A 21447-nucleotide genomic window follows, 5' to 3' on the forward strand; every position below is an offset into this window, starting at 1 on the left:
GACATTGTGTGCAGCGTTTTAGAAGTATCACTGTAGCGTTTGCTGAATGTTATTTGCGACTATCTGTTGTGTTAAAAACTACTCTGAAACCATGAAACCCCTTACAGAAGAAATGGCCCGTTTGATCCGTTTTTAATTAAATAAAATGCTTGCATCGGTGCAAGGTGTTGACACCGGAATCACAAAATGAGTGTATTTAAAAGACGATTAGTTTGAAAAGAGCGATACTGGCTGCTTATAGCATTTATTTTCTAAAGGACTGAATGCTATTTGTAACATTTACTGTGTTAAAAACTAGCTGGCTGGCTTTGTCTCACTCTTAGTTCAACATTCCGAAATCCCGATTTTTAAATAAAATGATCGCATCAACCCTGGAAAGAAACCCCAGTAGATGTGTAAAAACTAGTTAAATTAAAACTAGGGGTTTGATTAAATGAAACGCTTGTGAACATGCTGACATCACCCATTCAGAAGAAATTCCCATTTGTGCCATTTATAAAATAAAATGCATGCCTCACTGCAAGCTGAGACATTGTCAGATTTAGAAAATTAGTGTGATTAAAACACTATTACCAACACTTTTGACTAGAGCACACCCTCTTTGTTAAGGCGCACTGTGAACCAAAACAGCTTCCACTCCGCCAAGAATGAAACAAGAAACAAAGAATTGCTTTTAAGAACACATGCATAACTGAATGTTGCGATACACCTAAGTGATAAAAATAGTTTAATTAAAAACCCTATGGTTTGATTAAATTAAAACCCCGTTAAAAACACATAAACTCATATAACCCCTCTGATCCCCTGTGGTATTTCCACACCTGAACGCGCATGCGCACACACACGAAACTGATCAAACCGGTTTGGTTGGCCGCCATCTTGGACAGGTGCCATCGTATTACTACTCTGCCCTCAGATCCTCTAGCCACTGAGCATTGCCGTTATGGGTTGCATCCTTCTCCCATATGCTCTTCCAGTATTGCTCCGTCTCCAGCCTTGGTGGTGCTGTTCTCTTATTGTTCCCTTGCCACTGAGAGTACACCTTTGCTGGTTCTGTGGAGAACAGCTGGTTTATTCTCCTGCCTTCTATCTCTCTGGTGTACCTCCTCAAGCGGCTCAATCTGGTTGTGTGTGTGTGTGTGTGTGTGTGTGTGTGTGTGTATATGTATATATATATATATTTTGACATCCATTTTAGTGGCTGCCTGAAAAGCCAATCATGTATTTTCTACCACTTAGCCGGGTTTGTGTTTTGGGGGGCAGCAGTCTGAGCAGAGAAGCCCCAAGTTCCCTCACTATGACTATCTCTATCAGCTCATCAGGTGGGAACCTAAGTCATTTACAAGTCAGCTGAAAGATGTAATATCTTTAGCGAGTCCTGGGTTTCCCCCGTGGCCATTCTGCTAATAGGAAATACCTGTAACACCTCACCTATGAGGCGTCCAGCAGTCACCTGACTAGGATGCCTGGTTACCACCTGAACTGGCTGCTTTTGATCCGGAGGAGCAATGGCTTTATTCAGAGTCCCTCTGAAAGATTGAGCTTTTCCTTCTATCTCTAAGTGAGAGCCCAGATATCCTGAAAAATACAGTGAAGGAACCATCTAAACTTACAAAAGCGTTCCTAAAAACTGAGCCTATTCATGAGAGACCCCAACACCGATTTCTATGGCATAATAGTGTCATGATGTGTGTGTGTCAGAGGACCCCAAATGCAGACTTAAACTCAGGCAGACAGAACTAAAACTTCAAGCATAGTAGGAAATGGTCCAAAGAAAAAATTAATCCAGGAAACAAATACAAAACATGTTAGAAACATCTCGGGGTGGAATAACAAATACACTGACAAACGATAAGTAGAAAACTGGCTACTTAAATACATGTGGCTCCCCACGGGAAGTGAATATAGCTGGGGAACAACACAGGTGCAAACAATCAGGGAAACAAGAGGAAGTAAAAGTGAACACAAGACAGACAGGACAGATAACTATAGAGAAGCTAAAGCAGAAAGTGAAATGTGATAAATACACAGTGAAAAGTGTGTGTGTGTGTGTGTGTGTGTGTGTGTGTGTGTGTGTGTTTGTTTATCATTTATTTGTAATAGAGTACTCCCAAAAACTTTGATCATACAGGAGAAAAGAACGCTGGCGTCACAATTAGCTAGCTGTTAGACTGGGGTGTTAAATGTGATTTTAAATAGATGATGAAATACAAATGCATTTTCAACATCTTATGTAACAATAATGATGACATTTGCAAATTGAATTATTTCCCATAATAAATCAGCAACTCATTTCCAAACATTTTGCTTAGTTTAAATCAAAACAGGGTGAAAGGAACACTTTAGTTTGCATCTGACTAGGTGAGAGAATCCTTGGTGCCTCCCAGAAGACCAGGAGGAGGTGGAAGGGGGAAAGCGGTGGCATGGGCACCTCTGCTTTGGCTGCAGCCACCATGAAAAACAGCTGGATGTGTTAGTTAAGATAAATTTGTATGTATGTTGGAATTAAACTTTGAGGCAACAAACAAAAAAGGAAAAATGCAGCCATTACCTATGTTATAGTGTTATTCCTTGGCAAATATGAGCTGACCACATTTACTTTCAGCCCAAGTAAGAGCCACAAATGTGGAGTCAGAGATCTGCCAATTAAATCAGAGCCCACTGCTCTCTATGTGCACCTGCTTTGTATTTAGTGGCATTTGAATGCATTTTGTTTTCTCTGTCTGACTCATTTCAAAGATGGAGAGGTGAAGTCCCACTGAGATATGCATTTTACATAGATTTGAATGTTTGTGTGTGTGAGCGCTTACGCTTATGCTAACAGCAAATATAGTTAAGAGGATGCAGAGAGTAAAGAGAGCTTCAGCATGTTAGTAAATGACACATTAAAGAAAATCATTCATTAAGGCTGCTTGTTGGCAGGTTAAAAACCCCAAGAATGCAGCAGTCCTGGACTAAATCATCTGATCTTATTAAGGCTCCGTTGTATGTTGCTGGATATTATTAGATTAACACCAAATATTCAGCCTACTTTTACAAGCAAAGACAAAAAGCTTGAAGCATCAAGTGCAGCTCAGCGCGTCAAACAAAAATGGACCCCTACAGTCAACAGAAAAGGTAAGAAGCACACTCAGCTGTGTAAACAGTCTTATCAGAAAGTAAAGAACGACCGCCGGTGTGATATTGGCATAAAACAGTTTACAGCAATTAAATCACGAGCATGTGTGCTTTCAAACAATGTTTGTCAAATATAATCCATAAATGTGCCATGCTGTTTAAAAATGTTGGGATTGTCCCTTGAAATTCTTTTTTTAGAGAGATTTTTGTGTCAAAGCCAAGCTTACAATTCAGCATTTTATAGCATAAAGTATATGTTACACCTGCAGTAAAACATCACACTGAAGAACAGGCATCAATCTAAGCGCTTTAACTGTTATAAGCAAGTTGGTTTGCTCCACCCTGCCACAGGACTAAAGCTAACACTGATGGCTGTGACATTGTGCAGTGTGACGGGCTGGAAAAAAAGTTAAAGCAACACGGACAAATTTCTGTATGCGGTAAAAGATAAATCACTAAAGAAAATATTCACATTCATGTGCAAATACAGTTCAAAAATTTAATTTTACAAAAAAGAAAGAAAGAAAGCACTCCGTGGCTCTCACATCTGATCAAACAGACGTTTCACACAAGGAACAAAATCCAAGAAAAAGTGCTAATTACTACTATATGTGGTGCAAATGTAGCCATGCAGTATGTCATCACCAAGGGAAAAACAAAACAAAACAAAATAAAAAACAGACCAGCAGTAATTCTTCATTAGACTCTTCCAAACCTCCATCTGTCCACATACTCCACATACATCCTCCTAGTCACTCAGGACACCAAACCTGTCTCACAGGTACATCATAGACCATTGAAGGTTCTTATCTACATCCTATATTATTACTTCCTCGAGTATCCTAGCAACCAAATGGATTAAAAATGACCCACCTTACTAAAACATCACATTAACACATTAATTGTTTTGAAGCAAAATCCAAACTCACCACCTTTGAACTTGTCTCCTTCAAACTCATTTCTACCCAGTGACAAAGAAACAGTACAGTGTTTTTGCACTTCACAGGATGGACCATGAACGCTATGAAAAAAAACACAAATCCTATTCTTATTTAAACAAAACCTTTGTTTGTAAAAACCGACAGCCCCATTTTCAGTTCAGCATGTCTGCTGCTAAAAACATAAAAGTCTGAGATTACTTCAGTACATGCTAGTATTACCTCAAAGAAGAGTGAGAGGGCATGTAAAAACCTAAAAACATTAAATAATTAAATTACAATTTTTAGAAGATTCACTTTGTACTAATGAGCCCCTTTCTTCAATCACTAAAGAACCACACTGACATCTTGATGCACGCTCAATCATCCAGGTAAATAAATCTCCAAAAGTTGATTCTGTTCATCTGGATGTAGTTCCAGATGGACAGAATCAACTTTTGGAGAACCACACTGACAGTTTTATACTGCCTCAATCGTCCCCTTAAATAATGGATTGTACAATAAACCACCACAGGCATTACCTCCAGTAATAAATGACCAGTGGTAGTTTAGAGATGTCCCATTCCCTAATGTAAAGGGACTATGCTAAATATCTCCTGTTTTCATCATTGAGGCAAAACCTTCACCATCAGCTGAAGCCCTCTCTGTGGCAGCAGTGCCATCTCCTGCTGAGCTAAGCACAGAGCATATTAGCAGCCTGTCATGCTGCTGCTGCTGAGAGGATTACACTTCATATGTGTGCATGACCATCGTGATCTCCTACACACGGGCGCCAGCTTTTTACAGACCGTGTAACAGATTACACCTGCATAGGGCAAATCCCACTGTTAGGCTGCGCACTTGTTACCCCACCTCTCTCTCTCTCTCTCTCTCTGATGGAGGAAAAAAACCGAACAAAACCAAAAGCAAAAATAAAAAAAACCTCAGCTGGACTTGTGTTTTATTATTTGTGTGCACACCTGTTCTCAGCGATGACACAAGAAAGAGACACCCTTTCATATGCAAATATATAATATAACATTAAATAAAATAAAATAAGATAAAATGTCTTACTGCCAAAACAATCAGTGCACAGATAAATGTGAACTTTTCCATTGTGTATCTAACGCTACAGCGCAAATGCGCACAACATCTGCGAGGAAACCAGAAGCCAGAAAATGGGTTAAAAAATCTGTTTGAGCGCAGTGTTTTTACATTGAACAATTCCTCGCCTGCAGCACCCAGAAGTGAACAGCAGGCGACCCGGAAGATTTGAAGTCCGACTGAGAGCGAGCAGAAAGAAGACTCTAATCCTTTTTTAAAAATTGTTTCCTTGCTCGCTGGTTCAGGTACGTTGGCCACTCGATGCAATTTCTCTGCCTCTTTTTGCTTTTTTTTACCCTCCTTACCCCCTCTCTCTCTCGCTCACACACACACGCAGCTGCTCCGTGTCGCTTCGTCACCGTTTTTATTTAAGTCATGCAAAAGTTGGAATTACAAAAAAGCGCATTTGCAGCGCATTAATGGCGAATAATCACTTCGTTTTTCGGCCGCAGTGCCACTTAAAGCTTCCACGGCGCGTCAGGATTATCATCGACGTTTGGATTTATGGCTCAGCAGCTGCAGAGCATTCAGCAAAGGCATGATGATTGTTGTAGGAAGTGTCAGGGCTTTTTTTTTTCCTCCTCCCCGAGCCGGGCTATTCAAACCTGCAAATCAAAGTAAACAATCATTCGTACGCTTAATGCAAACATGCCGCTAGCAGATGCGTCGCAGCAGCGTTTAATCACATCCGGAGAATTATCTGCTTATAATATTCGGATCTGCAGAATATGGCGTCCAGTGCTTATAAAAATAAGACTGGGCTGCCATTTTTGTTTTCCTTTTGTCTGAAATTTTTTAATAAACTGTCTGAGAATGTGGGAGAGGCGGCGGACAGGCCGGGGAGAGCGGAGGATCGTGTCTCTCCGGAGGGAACGGCTCGTGTTTAAAGCTGCTCGGGTTAAGATTTGCACAGCGGATCCCTTTTTTGTTTTTAACGGAGAGTTAAAAAAGCAGAGCGGGTACAGAAATGGGGAAAGTTAACGCCAACTTTTGTTTCAGGGAAAGTTGGATTTCAATTTTTAGAGGCAATCTCGAAGTCTGATCTATTTTTAAAGCTGAAATATTGAGGTTTAAAGAGGATGTTCTGGATTTAAAATGTGCTGCCAGCAGACCGAGACTGACTAACCAACTGTGTGATCGTTAGACTCTAAAAATGTGCAGATATATTAGTCTACTTATTCAATAACAGTTCATGCAAAATTAACAGCATGAAGCATGTTTACCGTGATTGTTTTTGAAGCCTTATTAAAGCTTTAAAAGTCGAAGGAAAATGTTATTTAACCCAATTATTTAAGCTACAAAAGACCGCTTCATGATTTCTATTTTCTGGGTGTATATTCACACCCCTTTCTCTTATTAATATTGCTAATCTATTAATAAATAGTCATAATAACCACAAAGTATCACGGTATAAATATTAACGAACCCAAAATAGGGAACTTTAATCTGCCATGTCTGCAGCTGTAAACATGAACATGTTTAAAACCTACATTTCAGAAGGTGACAGGTCAGACCTTGTCACGGTAAAAGCCTAAAGCTGCCACATTAGCCTAGAAGTGTGATGTGTCCAAGTGCATCATATGATTTAATTAATTCATCACCTGCAGGAGTTTATTTCTTCTGAATAAAACCAGTAACATTTTAAGAGTGTCACAGTAACCTCAGAGTTTTAAACAGCATTATTAAGTGACGTTTCATGCTGTTGCATCGTGTGATTTTTTTTATTTTTTTATTTTAAACTTGAACACCTGGATTAACTTTTCTTTTGTAGCAAGAGTAACCATAGACTGGAAATAATTACACCTTTAACTTGCCATACTCAAGGTCAGATGCAGTACTACAAAAAATGAAACTAATCTGGCCAAAATTGGCACAATCAGTCCTTAAATGAGCAAAGCAATGCAGTCCTGACTGTATAGGACGTAAAAATTAACCTGCGGATTGACTGCTGACGACTTGAGCATTTCGCTGCTGTTGCATGCGTTTTCAGTGTGTCAGGATGTCGCGTCTGAAAGTGACACAAAGCTGTCCGCTGCCAGACGGACTGCTAAACTGTGCCTGCTGCCTTAAGACAGAAATGGTCCGGGAACTGAAACGTATCCCCGCTGGCATCATTAGAGAAATATTTTGTGGGGTGCACTGTACGCTCGTACCCCTGAACATATCAGTTTTGTTTCTCTTGGCTCACTCATGTGGACTCTGTTCTGCCTCTGCTAAGCCAAACAGACTTAGGAATGGGGATGTGTGCCAAAGCATGCAATGCGAAATGTTTTAAAAAGAACTTCATACAGGGTTGAAAAGAGAAGTTATGGAAAGAAAGGCCTTCGGGTCAGGACTTGAGCAGTTAGTAACGTTCTCTGCCTGAAAAATAGGAGCGTTTCTGCCCACCTGGTCAAACCAGCTTCTCGATAAAGCACTGCTAGGTTTGTGCTCGCATTGTGCCATCGTAGTCAACCAGGGAAGAAAACAATTAAGGTTAACAGCTGAGTCATTTACAAATGAGTGTAGCATGTTGTGTCTGTGAAGCAATACTTGTAGTCTGTGTTTATAATTGGATTACTGACCTTCTGGTTTAGGCACTGGCTGTCTTTTGGGTCTTGCTGTACTCTGTGCAAACTTTGCTCTGTTGCCCATCAGACTGTTAACCAGTCGGGGCCCCATGTGTCAAGGTGGAGACAGAAAAAGCGGGTGATTACGATCTGAGCCACTTTGCTTCTAACATTTCTGTTTTCTCTGATAACTGTTCCTCTAGCTGGCTGTCGTAATCTTGCGTGAGCCTCTCTCTCGGGCAGCATGCCCATCATGCTGACTTGTGGTTGGAGATCTTAAGGAAAAGCCTGACATCACTCTCCCCCCCCCCCAAAAAAAAGAAAAAACTCACCGAATGCAACTTGGAAGCATCCTCCCTGCTATCAGTGATGAAGATGAAGTGTGAGAAAACAGCATTTTCTCACACACTTTTCGGGAAGCAGGAGGACTCATACAGGGTTTCTTTGAAAATGCTGTCACAAGACTGGAAAAGATTATCTCAAATTATCACATCTAACAGTCAGCTGCTGCACGGGTGGAGAGCTACTGACACATGTTTTAACCGCTGTGTGCTACATGAACAACAGATCCACACATAAATATATATAGGACATCGTTTTACCAGGATTCTCACAACAGTGGGTTCAAACAAGATCAATCTGAGGAGCCGCAAACTGGTAATCAGTGAAGGGTGCTCAAAATAACTTCCTGCATTGTTATTTAAAACTTAAAAACAATCACTCACCTGTGGAACCAGGGATAAGGTATCACACGTAAATGTGGATATCCCTGTCTTGTAAGCTTGACTACAGATGTTTCCTCAGTCCTGAGCATTTAGAGCACCGTTCACCTTTTTTATAACCCCTATGTATTTATTTCAGGATGGCTGAACCCCGCTTTAACAACCCTTATTTTTGGCCTCCCCCTCCTGCCATGCCTGGTCAGGTGAGTGACTGTGGTATTCACCCTTGTTTCTAAACATCTTAACACTACACTCTACATGACTGTTTAGAATATTTTTTGTTTTTGTTTTAAAAATATATTTTTTTAAATGATCTAGACAAATAGAGCATTCAATATTTCATTTCTTCATAATTTGCTTCCAAAGAGCCAGGTGTTGTTGTAGTGTTTTAAATAGGTCTTGGGCAGTAGTTGTCCAGACTCTTAAAGTTGTTCTTTGGACCATGGCTGCGTTTTCACTTTTCAGTCCAGTCCTTGTACCTGACCATTGTCAGAGGAACAGATTTATGAATCAGTCAAGGTTAAACAAAGCACCAAACTCGAGCGATCAACCAGTGTGGTGTCTAAATATAACGATCTATGAAAAATTAAAACAGTTTGAAGGCATAAAACAGTATTTTTACACCAACAAGGTAATTCCAAAAGAGGTATTAACTGAAAACCTGGTATATCTTGGGTTTGTGTACAATGGAAGGGTGGCTGATGAGAAGTCATTCTTAAGGAGGGAACCAGGGAGAAAAAAAACATATATATATATATATATATATATATATATATATATATATATATATATATATATATATATATATATATATATATATATGGCAGAGATCATGATAAAGGTGGAGAGGTGAGTGTTTACAGTCATGCGTAAAATACAGTGGAGCATCTTTCGTACTTTGGTGCTACATTTTAGCCAGTACTGTTGCAGATCTTGTCAAAATTGATGAATTATGAATGCAGTTGGCTGAACCACCATGCAATACCAACTGGAAAGCATTTCAAAGTCTGACAATGATCCCAAACACACTGCCAATGCATTAAAAGAATACCTGGATATAAAAACTCAGTGCAACTCTATCAGTCATAGATTGGATTGGGCTCTCCAGAGCCCATACCGCAACAATATTGAAGCAGTGTGAAATCATCACAATAGAGACTAGAAAAAAAAGGCAGCCAACACACAAAGAAGAGCTTTGAATGTCCTTGAAGAAGTCTGGAGAACTATTCCTGAAGACTACTTAAAGAAAGAAAGCTTGCCTAACAGTTCAGGTTGTGAATGGCAACCTTGAAAATTAAACACTGCCTTGGAAAATATTTGCCTTTAAGCTTGTTAGAAATGTACACTTAAAAAAAAGTATGTTTTACCTTTATGCTAGCACGTTTTAGTAAATCACCTTGCCTGTATCTATTTTCCTAGCAAAACATACAGAAATGAGGGGCAGCTTAAGATGTTTGCACCTTACTGCACTTGGAAACATTTATTAGTTTTTCTGACATAATTAAATTTTAATATTTGTTTGTTAAATATAGAGCTACAACCAGAAAGTATTTAGCTTAGCCTAGCATGAATTTTTCTTTTTTTAAAAAGCACATAACTAGTGTATGTACAGTGATTTAAATAAAAACATGAGCACAACTAAATCCTTAAATGTTGATATGTAATTCGATTAACCTGGGGAAAAAACAATATTTAATATTTAAAAAGCTGTGATTTTGAAGGTGGTTAGCACTGAAATATTTTATAGCTTAGCATTGTGTGGCTAAGATATACACATAACTTCGGGTAAAACTACATTCTGATTTGTTTTCATGTTTGTTTGTTTTTTATTTATTGCAGTTAAACAGGTGTGGCATGTTGGGGAAAAGCTTTTTAATTTGGAGAGAGCTAGGCTAGTTTTTTATTTTTTAAAACATTTTTTCCATTCTTTAAGCTAAGTTGTGCTAACTGCCGATTAGTTTTGGCAACACAGTTAGCATAAATCTTCCCATCTGAATACTGTCAATAAAATGAATATAGAGAAAGTGTAAGTGTATGTTTAAATAACAGTCATACAAACCTTGAAACCAAGGATTGTTGAAGATCACTCAGAGGAAGTCACGTTTTATTTTTAATTTTTTTCTGCATTATTCAGTAGCTACTACCTATTTGGGCTTCTTTCTGGTTTTAAAAATCATTTTTAAAAAAGCGCCTCCAAAGGGAAATGGCTGGAAACGCATGTAATATCAGGTGTTAGCCACAAGAGGGAACCATTTCCTTATGAACTGACTGACTGAACTGATGGCTGTTTTCTTGTCACAAATGTTGTTTTCTGGCTGTCAGCTGGATAACCTAGTATTGATCAATAAAATCAAGGAGCAGCTGATGGCGGAGAAGATCAGACCGCATCATCTGCCCCCTGCTTCAGCCCCTTCCCAGCAGCCTCTATTGGCTACCTCCAGCCAGCCAGAAGGCGGCCAGCATGGGATATCCAAAGCCCAGCAGATGCCTGTTCTTCACAACCACAGCCCATCTCAGCCTGATATCGCCCTGCACGCCCGCCCTGCCTCCAGCTCAGTCACAGGTACTCCAGCGCTAAGTACACACCAGTTTCCTTAGTCTCCTGCAAAGAGTCATTTGCCTCATTAAAGGCTAATATAATTAGTAATGAAAAGTCTATTCACATGTCCACATATCAGGAAGTTACAGTTATGTAAGGGCGCACATACAGTGGGGCAAAAAAGTATTTAGTCAGCCACCGATTGTGCAAGTTCCCCTGCTTAAAATGATGACAGAGGTCAGTAATTTGCACCAGAGGTACACTTCAACTGTGAGAGACAGAATGTGGAAAAAAAAATCCATGAATTCACATGGTAGGATTTGTAAAGAATTTATTCGTAAATCAGGGTGGAAAATAAGTATTTGGTCACCTCAAACAAGGAAGATCTCTGGCTCTCACAGACCTGTAACACCTTCTGTAAGAAGCTTTTCTGTCCCCCACTCGTTACCTGTATGAATGGCACCTGTTTGAACTCATCATCTGTATAAAAGACACCTGTCCACAGCCTCAAACAGTCAGACTCCAAACTCCGCCATGGCCAAGACCAAAGAGCTTTCGAAGGACACCAGGAAAAGTATTGTAGACCTGCACCAGACTGGGAAGAGTGAATCTGCAATAGGCAAGCAGCTTGGTGTGAAAAAATCAACTGTGGGAGCAATCATCAGAAAATGGAAGACATACAAGACCACTGATAATCTCCCACGATCTGGGGCGCCACGCAAGATCTCATCCCGTGGGGTCAAAATGATCATGAGAACGGTGAGCAAAGATCCCAGAACCACACGGGGGGACCTGGTGAATGACCTGCAGAGAGCTGGGACCAAAGTAACAAAGGTCACCATCAGTAACACACTACAACGGCAGGGAATCAAATCCCGCAGTGCCAGACGTGTTCCACTGCTGAAGCCAGTGCATGTCCAGGCCCGTCTGAAGTTTGCCAGAGAGCACATGGATGATACAGCAGAGGATTGGGAGAATGTCATGTGGTCAGATGAAACCAAAGTAGAACTTTTTGGTATAAACTCAACTCGTCGTGTTTGGAGGAAGAAGAATACTGAGTTGCATCCCAAGAACACCATACCTACTGTGAAGCATGGGGGTGGAAACATCATGCTATGGGGCTGTTTTTCTGCCAAGGGGACAGGACGACTGATCCGTGTTAAGGACAGAATGAATGGGGCCATGTATCGTGAGATTTTGAGCCAAAACCTCCTTCCATCAGTGAGAACTTTGAAGATGAAACGAGGCTGGGTCTTCCAACATGACAATGATCCAAAACACACCACCCGGGCAACAAAGGAGTGGCTCCGTAAGAAGCATTTGAAAGTCCTGGAGTGGCCTAGCCAGTCTCCAGACCTCAACCTCATAGAAAATCTGTGGCGGGAGTTGAAAGTCCGTGTTGCTCTGCGACAGCCCCAAAACATCACTGCTCTCGAGAAGATCTGCATGGAGGAATGAGCCAAAATACCAGCTACTGTGTGTGCAAACCTGGTAAAGACCTATAGTAAACGTTTGACCTCTGTTATTGCCAACAAAGGTTATGTTACAAAGTATTGAGTTGTATTTTTGTTATTGACCAAATACTTATTTTCCACCCTGATTTACGAATAAATTCTTTACAAATCCTACCATGTGGATTCATGGATTTTTTTTTTCACATTCTGTCTCTCACAGTTGAAGTGTACCTCTGGTGCAAATTACTGACCTCTGTCATCATTTTAGGTGGGGGAACTTGCACAATCGGTGGCTGACTAAATACTTTTTTGCCCCACTGTATATGTGTGTGTATTCTTCAAATTTGGTGAAATTTCTTTAATAATTTTACTGTAATGTCATTTCATTGCATTTAGTCTGTAATTACACAGGCTGTGTGTGTGTGGTTGTCTTTCAGGCCGTATTCTTGGAGATGTAAACTTGAATCTAGATGACAAGGCAGCTATAAAAGCCAGAGGATTATGGGAAGACTGGCATCTGCGTCAACTCATAGATCATCCTTCCAGAACAAACCACGTCTCAGGTAACCATGCAGATTTCTGCAGATTTTATTGATTATTTAGAATTACAAACATATTTATGGGTGTGGCTGTAGCTCAGGAGGTAGAGCAGGTCAACCTAATCGAAAGGTTGGTGGCTGGCTGGTCCAGTCTCCATGCCAAAGTATCCTTGGTGAGATACAGATCTCCAAGATGCTCTCGGTGTATTCATCTTGGTGTATCAATGTGTATAAATGTTAGCTAGAAAGCATTTAGGTTCAGAAAATGTGATTGAATGAATGGGTGTCAATGAGGCATATTTTATAAAGTGCTTAAGTTGAGTAGCAAAGTGTTCGATAACAGCCATTTACCTTTTACCATATTTACAGAGCTAACTTTAAACACTAAGATTTCACAGCTTTATAATGAATACATTGTATTTTAAGATGAGAGAATTTAAATGGATGGATGGATGTGGACAATGTGAGCAAAGCCACATGGTAACCTAAACTAAGGAACTGCAGTTTAAACTCTACCTGTGCTCTTAAGCACCCGCAGACTGGGATATTTATCATTGTAAAATGGATCAACTAAACTCAGATGCAGCATCAAGTTATTTCCATTTGATTGTACATGCAAATTTATAGATTTTCTGTGGCATGCTACAACGTGCAGCATTATTGTGTCCAGGTGCCTAAACTGTGTCACGGCTTAATGAAGTCATGCCAGTCCTATTGCCAGGCAAATAATACTTGTGTGTGCAGTCCTGTGAAAAAGTGGAAACACTAGTACACTTTTACTGCTTCCATGTGAAGTTAAAGGGTAAGTAGAAACCAGGTGCTGCTAATATGTGAATAATTGACGATCAGCAAGTGAGAGCAGCTCTATAAAAGTAGAAGTTTTGTTGGTTTGCTGGTCTGAAGCATTCAGGTATGTGTGTGAACACAAGGCCACATTCCTGCCAGGAGTGGATGTCCCAGCAAATTCACCCCGAGGTCAGACCGTGCAATGCTCAGAGAAACTGAACTAGCTTGAAGGATTGTTGGAAGAAAACCTCTATTCTCTGAAAACAACATAGCAGCACACCTTAGGTTTGAAAAGTTGCATCTGAACAAATCAGTCCTGAAACAAAGTGGGGATGTTTGACCATAAGGCACAGTATTTAAACACACTCCCCTCATAGCAACTGTCAAGCATGGTAGTGGAGGGGAGATGATTTGGGCTTGTTTTTCAGCAAGAGGCACCTTGAGGTCAACTATGAGCTCCTCTGTATACCAAAATATTCCAGATTCAGCAACGGGACAAGATAGATCACGAGCAGAGCAGCAACATCTACAACAGAAAGGCTGAAAAAGAAAAAATCACAGTGTTACAAAGTCCACACCTCAAAATTTTGTGGCAGTACCTTAATTTCACCTCAGCGAACCGAAGACACACTGTAAAGAAGAGTGGTGTCAAAGAGAAAACGTTTAATTCAAGTTATTGGTGTTAAAGGTTGTTCTACAAGCTAATGAATCTTCACCGTTAAATGAAAATGAAACATTTGGAGACCCCAGGAAATATGAAATATCTTTTAATATCTATTTGATCCTCTCTGGATTTATGCCAGCTGAAAGGTAAACGCTTTGCAATCATGTCTTTGTCTTCCATCTGTTAGGTGTGGCGCTGGCATCCAGAACAGGCAACCTAAACACCTCGGAGATCATCACCCCCACCACGCCCACCTCAAGCAGCCACAGCCGGCTGGGTGGAGCTCCCTCCCCTCATCTCATCTCAGGGTTGGCCGGCCACGGCATGGAGCCTGGGAAAAACAGCGGTGGACTCGTGGGACTCCTCGGTCCTCCTCCAAAGCAGGAACGAGGACGCAAGAAGATAAAGGCAGAGAATGGGTCATCTCTTTTGGTGGTGCCCTACCCATTTCTAGCCTCAGGCAACGACCAGTCGTGCATCACCATTGCTGCCAAAGAGGGAAAAACCTACAGGTAGCAAAAGACCTGCATTTACAGCAGCTCATTAGTATTAATTAGTATTAAGTATTAATACAAGAAAGAACTTCCTCATAGCTTTAACAGCTTCCTCATGGCGTTAACATGCAAAGGGGTTTGGCGACACTTCTGCTGTTTTTTGAAACAATGGGGGTTGGAAGAATATTCACAAGTGCATCTCTGTTTCTGTTTTTGACGCAGGTGTAAAGTTTGTCCGCTGACCTTCTTCTCTAAGTCAGACATGCAGATTCACTCCAAAACACACACAGAGGCGAAGGCTCACAAGTGCCCTCACTGCACCAAGTCCTTTGCGAACGCGTCCTACCTAGCCCAGCACCTGCGCATACACCTGGGCGTCAAACCTTATCGCTGTACCTACTGTGAGAAATGTTTTCGCCAGCTCTCCCACCTTCAGCAGCACACCAGGTCTGAAATGTTTACAGTGTATTTGTGATAGTTTGTTTCGCAATTATGTTGTCATCTTCTAAAAGCACAGGGAACATAAATGCACGAGTCCTATTTTAACGTGACAGCTGGATCTTCCCCTACAGCTCAGTGTTTCCTAATGAGGATAATCACTTAATATTACAACAGGAGAGAAAATATATGCTTGAACTTGACATATTTATTTTGTATTTAACGTGAACTGGCTCTATAAATAATGCTAACTTGTAAGAACAGGAGCTGACGTTTGAGCCTGTTGTGCAGCCCAGTTTTCAAAAAGATTGGAATTCTCTGTGACATGTACAAATAAACATTCATTTTATTAGCTTTGACTGTTCAACTACTTCTCTGAACAAACATTACTTTTGACCTTGAAGCAGATGAGCTTATAGTAGAAGAAGACCACACCAGATGCCACTCCTGTCAGCTAAGAGCAGGAAACTGAACTTCACCAAAACTGGACTACAGTGTATTGGAATAAATATTGTCTGGCCTCAGATTCATAAATTCTGATATGACATCGGGACTGTAGGGTAAGAATTTGGCATAAACTATGGTGTAATGGTGTGAGGGATATTTCCCTGGCATGGTTTGGACCCCTTAGTCCCATCTGTACTTAGATGCCTACTTTCAGCAGGATAACACACCATTACACAAAGTTCAAATCACCTCAAACTGGTTTCACGAGCATGACAGTGAATTCACTGTACTCAAATGGCCTTCCACAGTCTCCTAATATCAATCAAATAGAGCAACTTTGTGGTGGCAAGATTGGCATCGTTGATGTGTAGCGGACAAATGTGCAGCAACTGTGATGCTCTCATATAAATATGGTTCAAAATCTCTGAGGAATGTTTTCAGTACCTCGATTAATCTATGCCGTAAAGATTAAAAGCTGTTCAAAGCAAAAGGGCAGCCAACCAGGTACAAGCAAAGAAAAGAAAATGCATCTTTTTTTAAACTCATTTAAACTCTGTATTTAATTTAAATAGTCCCATGACAACATAATAAAGCCAGACACTAAGAAATAGTATAGTTTTCTTTTCAATGTTCATTATGAAGTTTGATGCAAGCAACAAAAGAATGAAAAGTCGTGTAATACTAAAAATGAATCAACTGATGGAAAATCTCAAAACTAATTAGCAAGAAGTCATGAACATGATTATATAGAGAGCGTCCACAAGAGGCAGAACCATCAGAAGTCCACATGGTTTTAACATGACGTGAGAGTAATGGGTAAGCTAAGTGTGTTGAACTTAGAGATTTTCATGTCATGAAGGCAGCTTCATTTTTCACCTTGACAGATAATTACATGAACTTATACTGAACACGTACTTTGGACAAGAGAAGATTATGGTCACAGTTTCTCTTTGCAATCAGCTGTAAATAAATAAATAAATAAATGCAGAAACAACCAAAATATATAAACCTCGGGTGTCAATAAAAGTAATTTTCTAGGTAATAATATTCCAGCAAAAACATTTGCAGGCTAAAGTAATTGCATTGAACTCACTTGAAATTGCCTTAAATTCATTAATTGAGACCGGTTCCTTAAGTTTTAGTTGATTCTGCAGCTGATTCAAGGAGAAAGAAGCTGAAAATTTGATTGCTCTTTTTCCAAATTCAGTACAAACCTTTGGGGAAAACTAAAGGAATAACCAATAACTTCTCACATTATTAATCTTTGGTTCTTTAACACCGCGTGTCTCCTGTCCCGTCTTCCTTGCCTCATCCCCAACCGGCCGCAGCGGATGGCCGCCCCTCCCTGAGCCTGGTTCTGCTGGAGGTTTCTTCCTGTTAAAAGGGAGTTTTTCCTTCCCACTGTCGCCAAAGCACTTGCTCATAGGGGGGTCATATGATTGTTGGGGATTTCTCTATTTATTTTTATTTTTTTTTATCATTATAGGGTCTTTACCTTACTGTGTAAAGCACCTTGAAGCAACTGTTGTTGTGATTTGATGCTATATAAAGGAAATTGAATTAAATTCAACTTTTTGGTGAATGTAAGTCAGTGAGTAAGATGTGAACAAATCAAGAATAGCCTTATAAATGAGTTACCAGTTCATGACATGACAAAGGAGACCACCCAGCCTGACCAAACAACACAGTATTAAATAAGGCTTCTGAGGACACATGCATATACGTCACATCGCCATCATCAAGTACAGACCTAAAAGTGGAAAGAAGTCTCTTTCTTGCTTCAAAGGAGAGACTTTATTCTAAAGGTTGACCATTCTTTCAAGCATCTGTGTTGCTTTTTGCTGGCTTTTTTTTTTTTTTTCCACTTTCCATGACCGAATTAACCTCACTGACGACACTTATTATTCATTGCTGTGCAGACGTCCTTGTAACTTGAGCAGTCATTTGAATTCATTCAAAACTAAGTAGATTGCAAACATCTGCAAGCTGCCGGCTTCCCGTCTCACCTGTTGGTTCATTTTTCTCGTTTCAGAATCCACACAGGGGATCGGCCTTATAAATGTGCCCATCCTGGATGTGAAAAAGCTTTTACGCAGCTGTCTAATCTGCAGGTAGGTAAACATGAACTCTGACGTACTTTTTTTTTTTTTTTTCCCCTTAAACTTGCCTGATGACCATTTGGCTTCGTGTGCGTGTGTTTTCTCTCTAAAGTCTCACCAGAGGCAGCACAACAAAGACAAGCCCTTCAAATGTTCCAACTGTTACCGTGCCTACTCAGACTCTGCCTCACTTCAAATCCACTTGTCTGCACATGCCATAAAAAACGCCAAGGCCTACTGCTGCAGCATGTGCGGCAGGTCGTACACCTCTGTGAGTTCAAAATCCGAGTCATATTTTTAAGCCTCAATTAAGGGGCAACGGTCACATCTAAATAGCTTTCCTCTGCTTCTTCTCAGGAGACCTACCTTATGAAACACATGTCTAAACACGCAGTGGTGGAACACGTGGTGTCTCATCACTCCCCTCATCACAGGACAGACTCTCCCGCCATCCCTATACGGATCTCCCTCATCTGAGCCCTTCACGCGTCTCCTGCCCTCCTGTTTTCTGTGACATCGTCACTTTGGTCCTCTGATGAACCACACAGCCCGCTACTGGGATCCAAAAAAATGTGCCAGATTGCCAGTATTTTGTGACGAGGTGCTCTTTTATTGAGTATATCCTCCTGTCCTTCCTTGCTGACCAGACAGTATTATCGGGGGCATCCAAAGATGATTTCTCAGCACTTTCCGGCCTGAAAATCACAGGCCTAAAATTTCATTTTTCTATGTGACTTCACAGGAAAAAAAAATGCTCCAGGCAGCTACATGGAAAACCTTTTTAACCTTTTTTTTGTGTGTTTCACAGATTTATTTGTCTTTTTTATACAGTCCTTTACTTTCTTTACTCTTTACAAAATAAATATATTTGCATCAGAAATAGTCTTCCATTAGCTGAGTGGCCAAGTTAACATAAAAGTGAATGCTTATATACTGTGTAGCTATTCATGTATATCGTGCCACTTCTCATGTCAGCTTCGTCAGCAACGTTTCATCAACCACATGACCGTAATACACACATCTTATTATTCTTATTATTTTCAGCCTGCTGCCAAGTTCAATCTGAGCCGCTGTGACTCATTATCAAATTTAGTTTTTAATTCTTTTCTTCTTTTTTTTAATTTTAGTTTTTGTATTGTTAAACAAATATGCTCAAAGCAATCCTGGAGAACTCAGTTTAATCTGGTCAAGGTTTAAAAGTTCTGAATGATGAGCACTGTTATAAAGTGTCTCATAAAAATATACTAAATAAACCTCCAAGCCACTGAAAAATGAAATAGAAGCTGTCATACAACGAATGCAAGAGTTTCTGCATTCAGTAGTGTTACAAATGCAAGGAACAATGTTTCATTACTCCACCCATAAAAGGCAAAATACCAAAAACAGCCCTCACGTGATAACCTTTAATCACTCTAGCTTTCAAGGTTATCTTCTATTTCACCTCTGAGTCACTTTTTGTGCTTCTGTTAACTTTAGATTGCTCCCAGGACCTGGGAGTAAACGGTGGACTGAATTTCACTCATTTACTCACAAGTTAAATGTTTTGGGAAACAAGTGCACATGCAGGGGGTGGAGGGCAAACACTGGTGGGAAACTGCCGTGTCTGCAATGCCCCATGGGCTAACGTCACAGTTCAGGTTGTTTACGCTGAAGATTCTAGATATCTCTCAGAAAGTGACTGTAAAGCTCTGTGTTATGAATTGAAGGCTTATGGTTAAAGATAAATGAGTATGCTCCTGGTCATGCTCTCAACCTGATGCGCCACCTTGGGGCATGAATACCGTGGACTGTTCCGCTGAACACCGAGATGATGCTCAACATAGAAGTCCATTTGACACAGAACCTGCACATGTATGTGTGACTCTGATGGGCAGTGCAAATGGAAAATGCAAGATGGAAGCAGTACAGTGCTTCACAGGGGCCAAATTTAAAATCAGAGGTTTTTGCTTCTTATGGGTGGAGTTAAAAAATGTTATATGTTGTAACCCAAACATGTGTTACTCTCAGTTTAAGTTAAAACTGAAAAAATGGCAATGTATAATCACTTATCTTGCCAAATTTATATTTGTTTGTGTGTGTGTGTGTGTGTGTGTGTGTGAGTGTGTGTGTTGTGCGCTATTTGTTTTGTCTGTTTTGTATTTAATCTGGTCTTAAAATAAACCAATGTGGTGGCAAGACTTCCACCACCATTATTTGACAATAAGCTTTTTCCTTCTTGGTTGTGTAATCAAAGCATCAGCCTTATTTGAATATGTATTTTTTTAATTGATTTATGAATGAATATTTTGTCATTTTATATGCATTTAAGCCTTAATTTAGTTACAATTCTACATTTCATTTTGTTGTTGGCTTTACATTTGCCTTTTATGTTATAGCATGACGTATACTGTAAATAAACTATACCTACTGTCAACCCATTTTATATTAAATAGTTGTAAAAGTCTTTTTTCCCCTCCCCTCTTCGCTTTTGTGGTTGCACATAAACAAAATAAGCAAGAAAAAAAGACTTCCGGTGACAGAGGTGGGGAGGAATGAGTCGCAGGAACTCAAACTCACTCACTTACAGGAGTCCTTTAGGCATATAGGTCACCTGCTCAGAGCTAGGTGAACCATAGTGGAACTGAGCAAACATTGCACATTTAGTCCAATACAAAGTTGTGACTGACTGTAAACTAATGAAAGAAAATACTGTACAAGTCACCTTATCAGTGTTCATAGCAAAAGTCATGTCACACTGGTCCATTAGACCAACTTCTCCGGTAAACGTGTTTGTAGGGTGTCGATTTCACACCACTTATTTTGTTCTTCACACTTTAGACAGATGTCGACTATGTTTTTGTAACTTCCTTTAAAGAAAAAAAATGGTTTAGGGCTGTTCAAAAAGAAAATAAAAGTGCAGCTGAATTTCTTTAGTGACAACTGCGGGGGCATGTCTCAAACTACACATTGTTGTTGATGCAAACAGGAGCAAAGAGCTTGTATTTGCATTATGAGTTTATGAAATTGATGTGGAATAAAATCAAGAAAGTGCAGTTGTACAACTAAAGTCTCTGATCACTGTGAGCACTATCATTGTGTACTTCCAACTTCACACAGTGTGCAATGAAGTTGCTTCCAGACAGTAGTCACTTTATGCTTTGAAATGTGACTTTTCCAGTTGCTCTTATGTCTGTCCTGGCAATTCTGATTAACTACATTCACCACTCATTTGTATTTCAGTTGCTCCCAAAAAAATGTTCCAAACCCAACTAATGAGACAAAAGGCTGAAATTTAGGAGCACAGTCTGGTTGAAAAGAAGATGATGCTTTAAGCTGTACAATCGTCTTAAGAATAAAAAGAAAAAAAACAAACATTTTTTCAGACGCCATGGCGGAGCTGAGGCACCTGCCGGTGATAAAGTTGGGAGAGGGAGGCTGGGCAAACCTTTCAAGCACATGTCCTACAGGAGATGTTAACAGACAGCATCGTGATTGGGATAATAACAATAATCAGGCCTACACTGTTATGTGTGGCTATGTGCAGACAGGAATAGGACCCAAGGTGCAGACTCCGGAGACAGTCGTGAACTCAAAATATA

At 40.2% G+C, this 21447-nt stretch overlaps 1 protein-coding gene across 2 annotated transcripts; it reads left to right on the forward strand.

Annotated features, from left to right (window-relative positions):
• Window positions 1–1211: 1211 nt before the first annotated feature.
• On the forward strand, window positions 1212–20282 carry znf362a (zinc finger protein 362a). Of its 2 annotated transcripts, none has more exons than XM_085406810.1 (9): window positions 1212–5383; window positions 8549–8612; window positions 10732–10972; window positions 12840–12965; window positions 14579–14903; window positions 15108–15332; window positions 17803–17881; window positions 17982–18140; window positions 18227–20282. In XM_085406810.1, the coding sequence occupies exons 2-9, from the start codon at window positions 8550–8552 to the stop codon at window positions 18344–18346; spliced, it is 1338 nt and encodes a 445-aa protein (XP_085262936.1). In that variant the 5' UTR covers window positions 1212–5383; window position 8549; the 3' UTR covers window positions 18347–20282. The 2 variants fall into 2 exon arrangements, with proteins under 2 accessions (XP_085262936.1, XP_085262937.1); XM_085406811.1 differs by having other exon boundaries at window positions 10765–10972.
• The last annotated feature ends 1165 nt before the right edge of the window (window positions 20283–21447 follow it).

This window comes from Rhamphochromis longiceps, linkage group LG5, assembly GCF_057381845.1.
Source record: "Rhamphochromis longiceps isolate RC_006_pf linkage group LG5, R_longiceps_female_GT1.1, whole genome shotgun sequence".
Lineage (NCBI taxonomy): Eukaryota > Metazoa > Chordata > Actinopteri > Cichliformes > Cichlidae > Rhamphochromis > Rhamphochromis longiceps.

Bases quoted from the DNA above. Each gene is read 5' to 3' on its own strand.
- znf362a (XM_085406810.1), top strand. From the start codon at position 8,550: ATGGCTGAACCCCGCTTTAACAACCCTTATTTTTGGCCTCCCCCTCCT. The intron at 8,613-10,731 runs GTGAGTGACTGT...TCTGGCTGTCAG, and splicing joins CTCCTGCCATGCCTGGTCAG to CTGGATAACCTAGTATTGAT. The intron at 12,966-14,578 runs GTAACCATGCAG...TCCATCTGTTAG, and splicing joins CAGAACAAACCACGTCTCAG to GTGTGGCGCTGGCATCCAGA.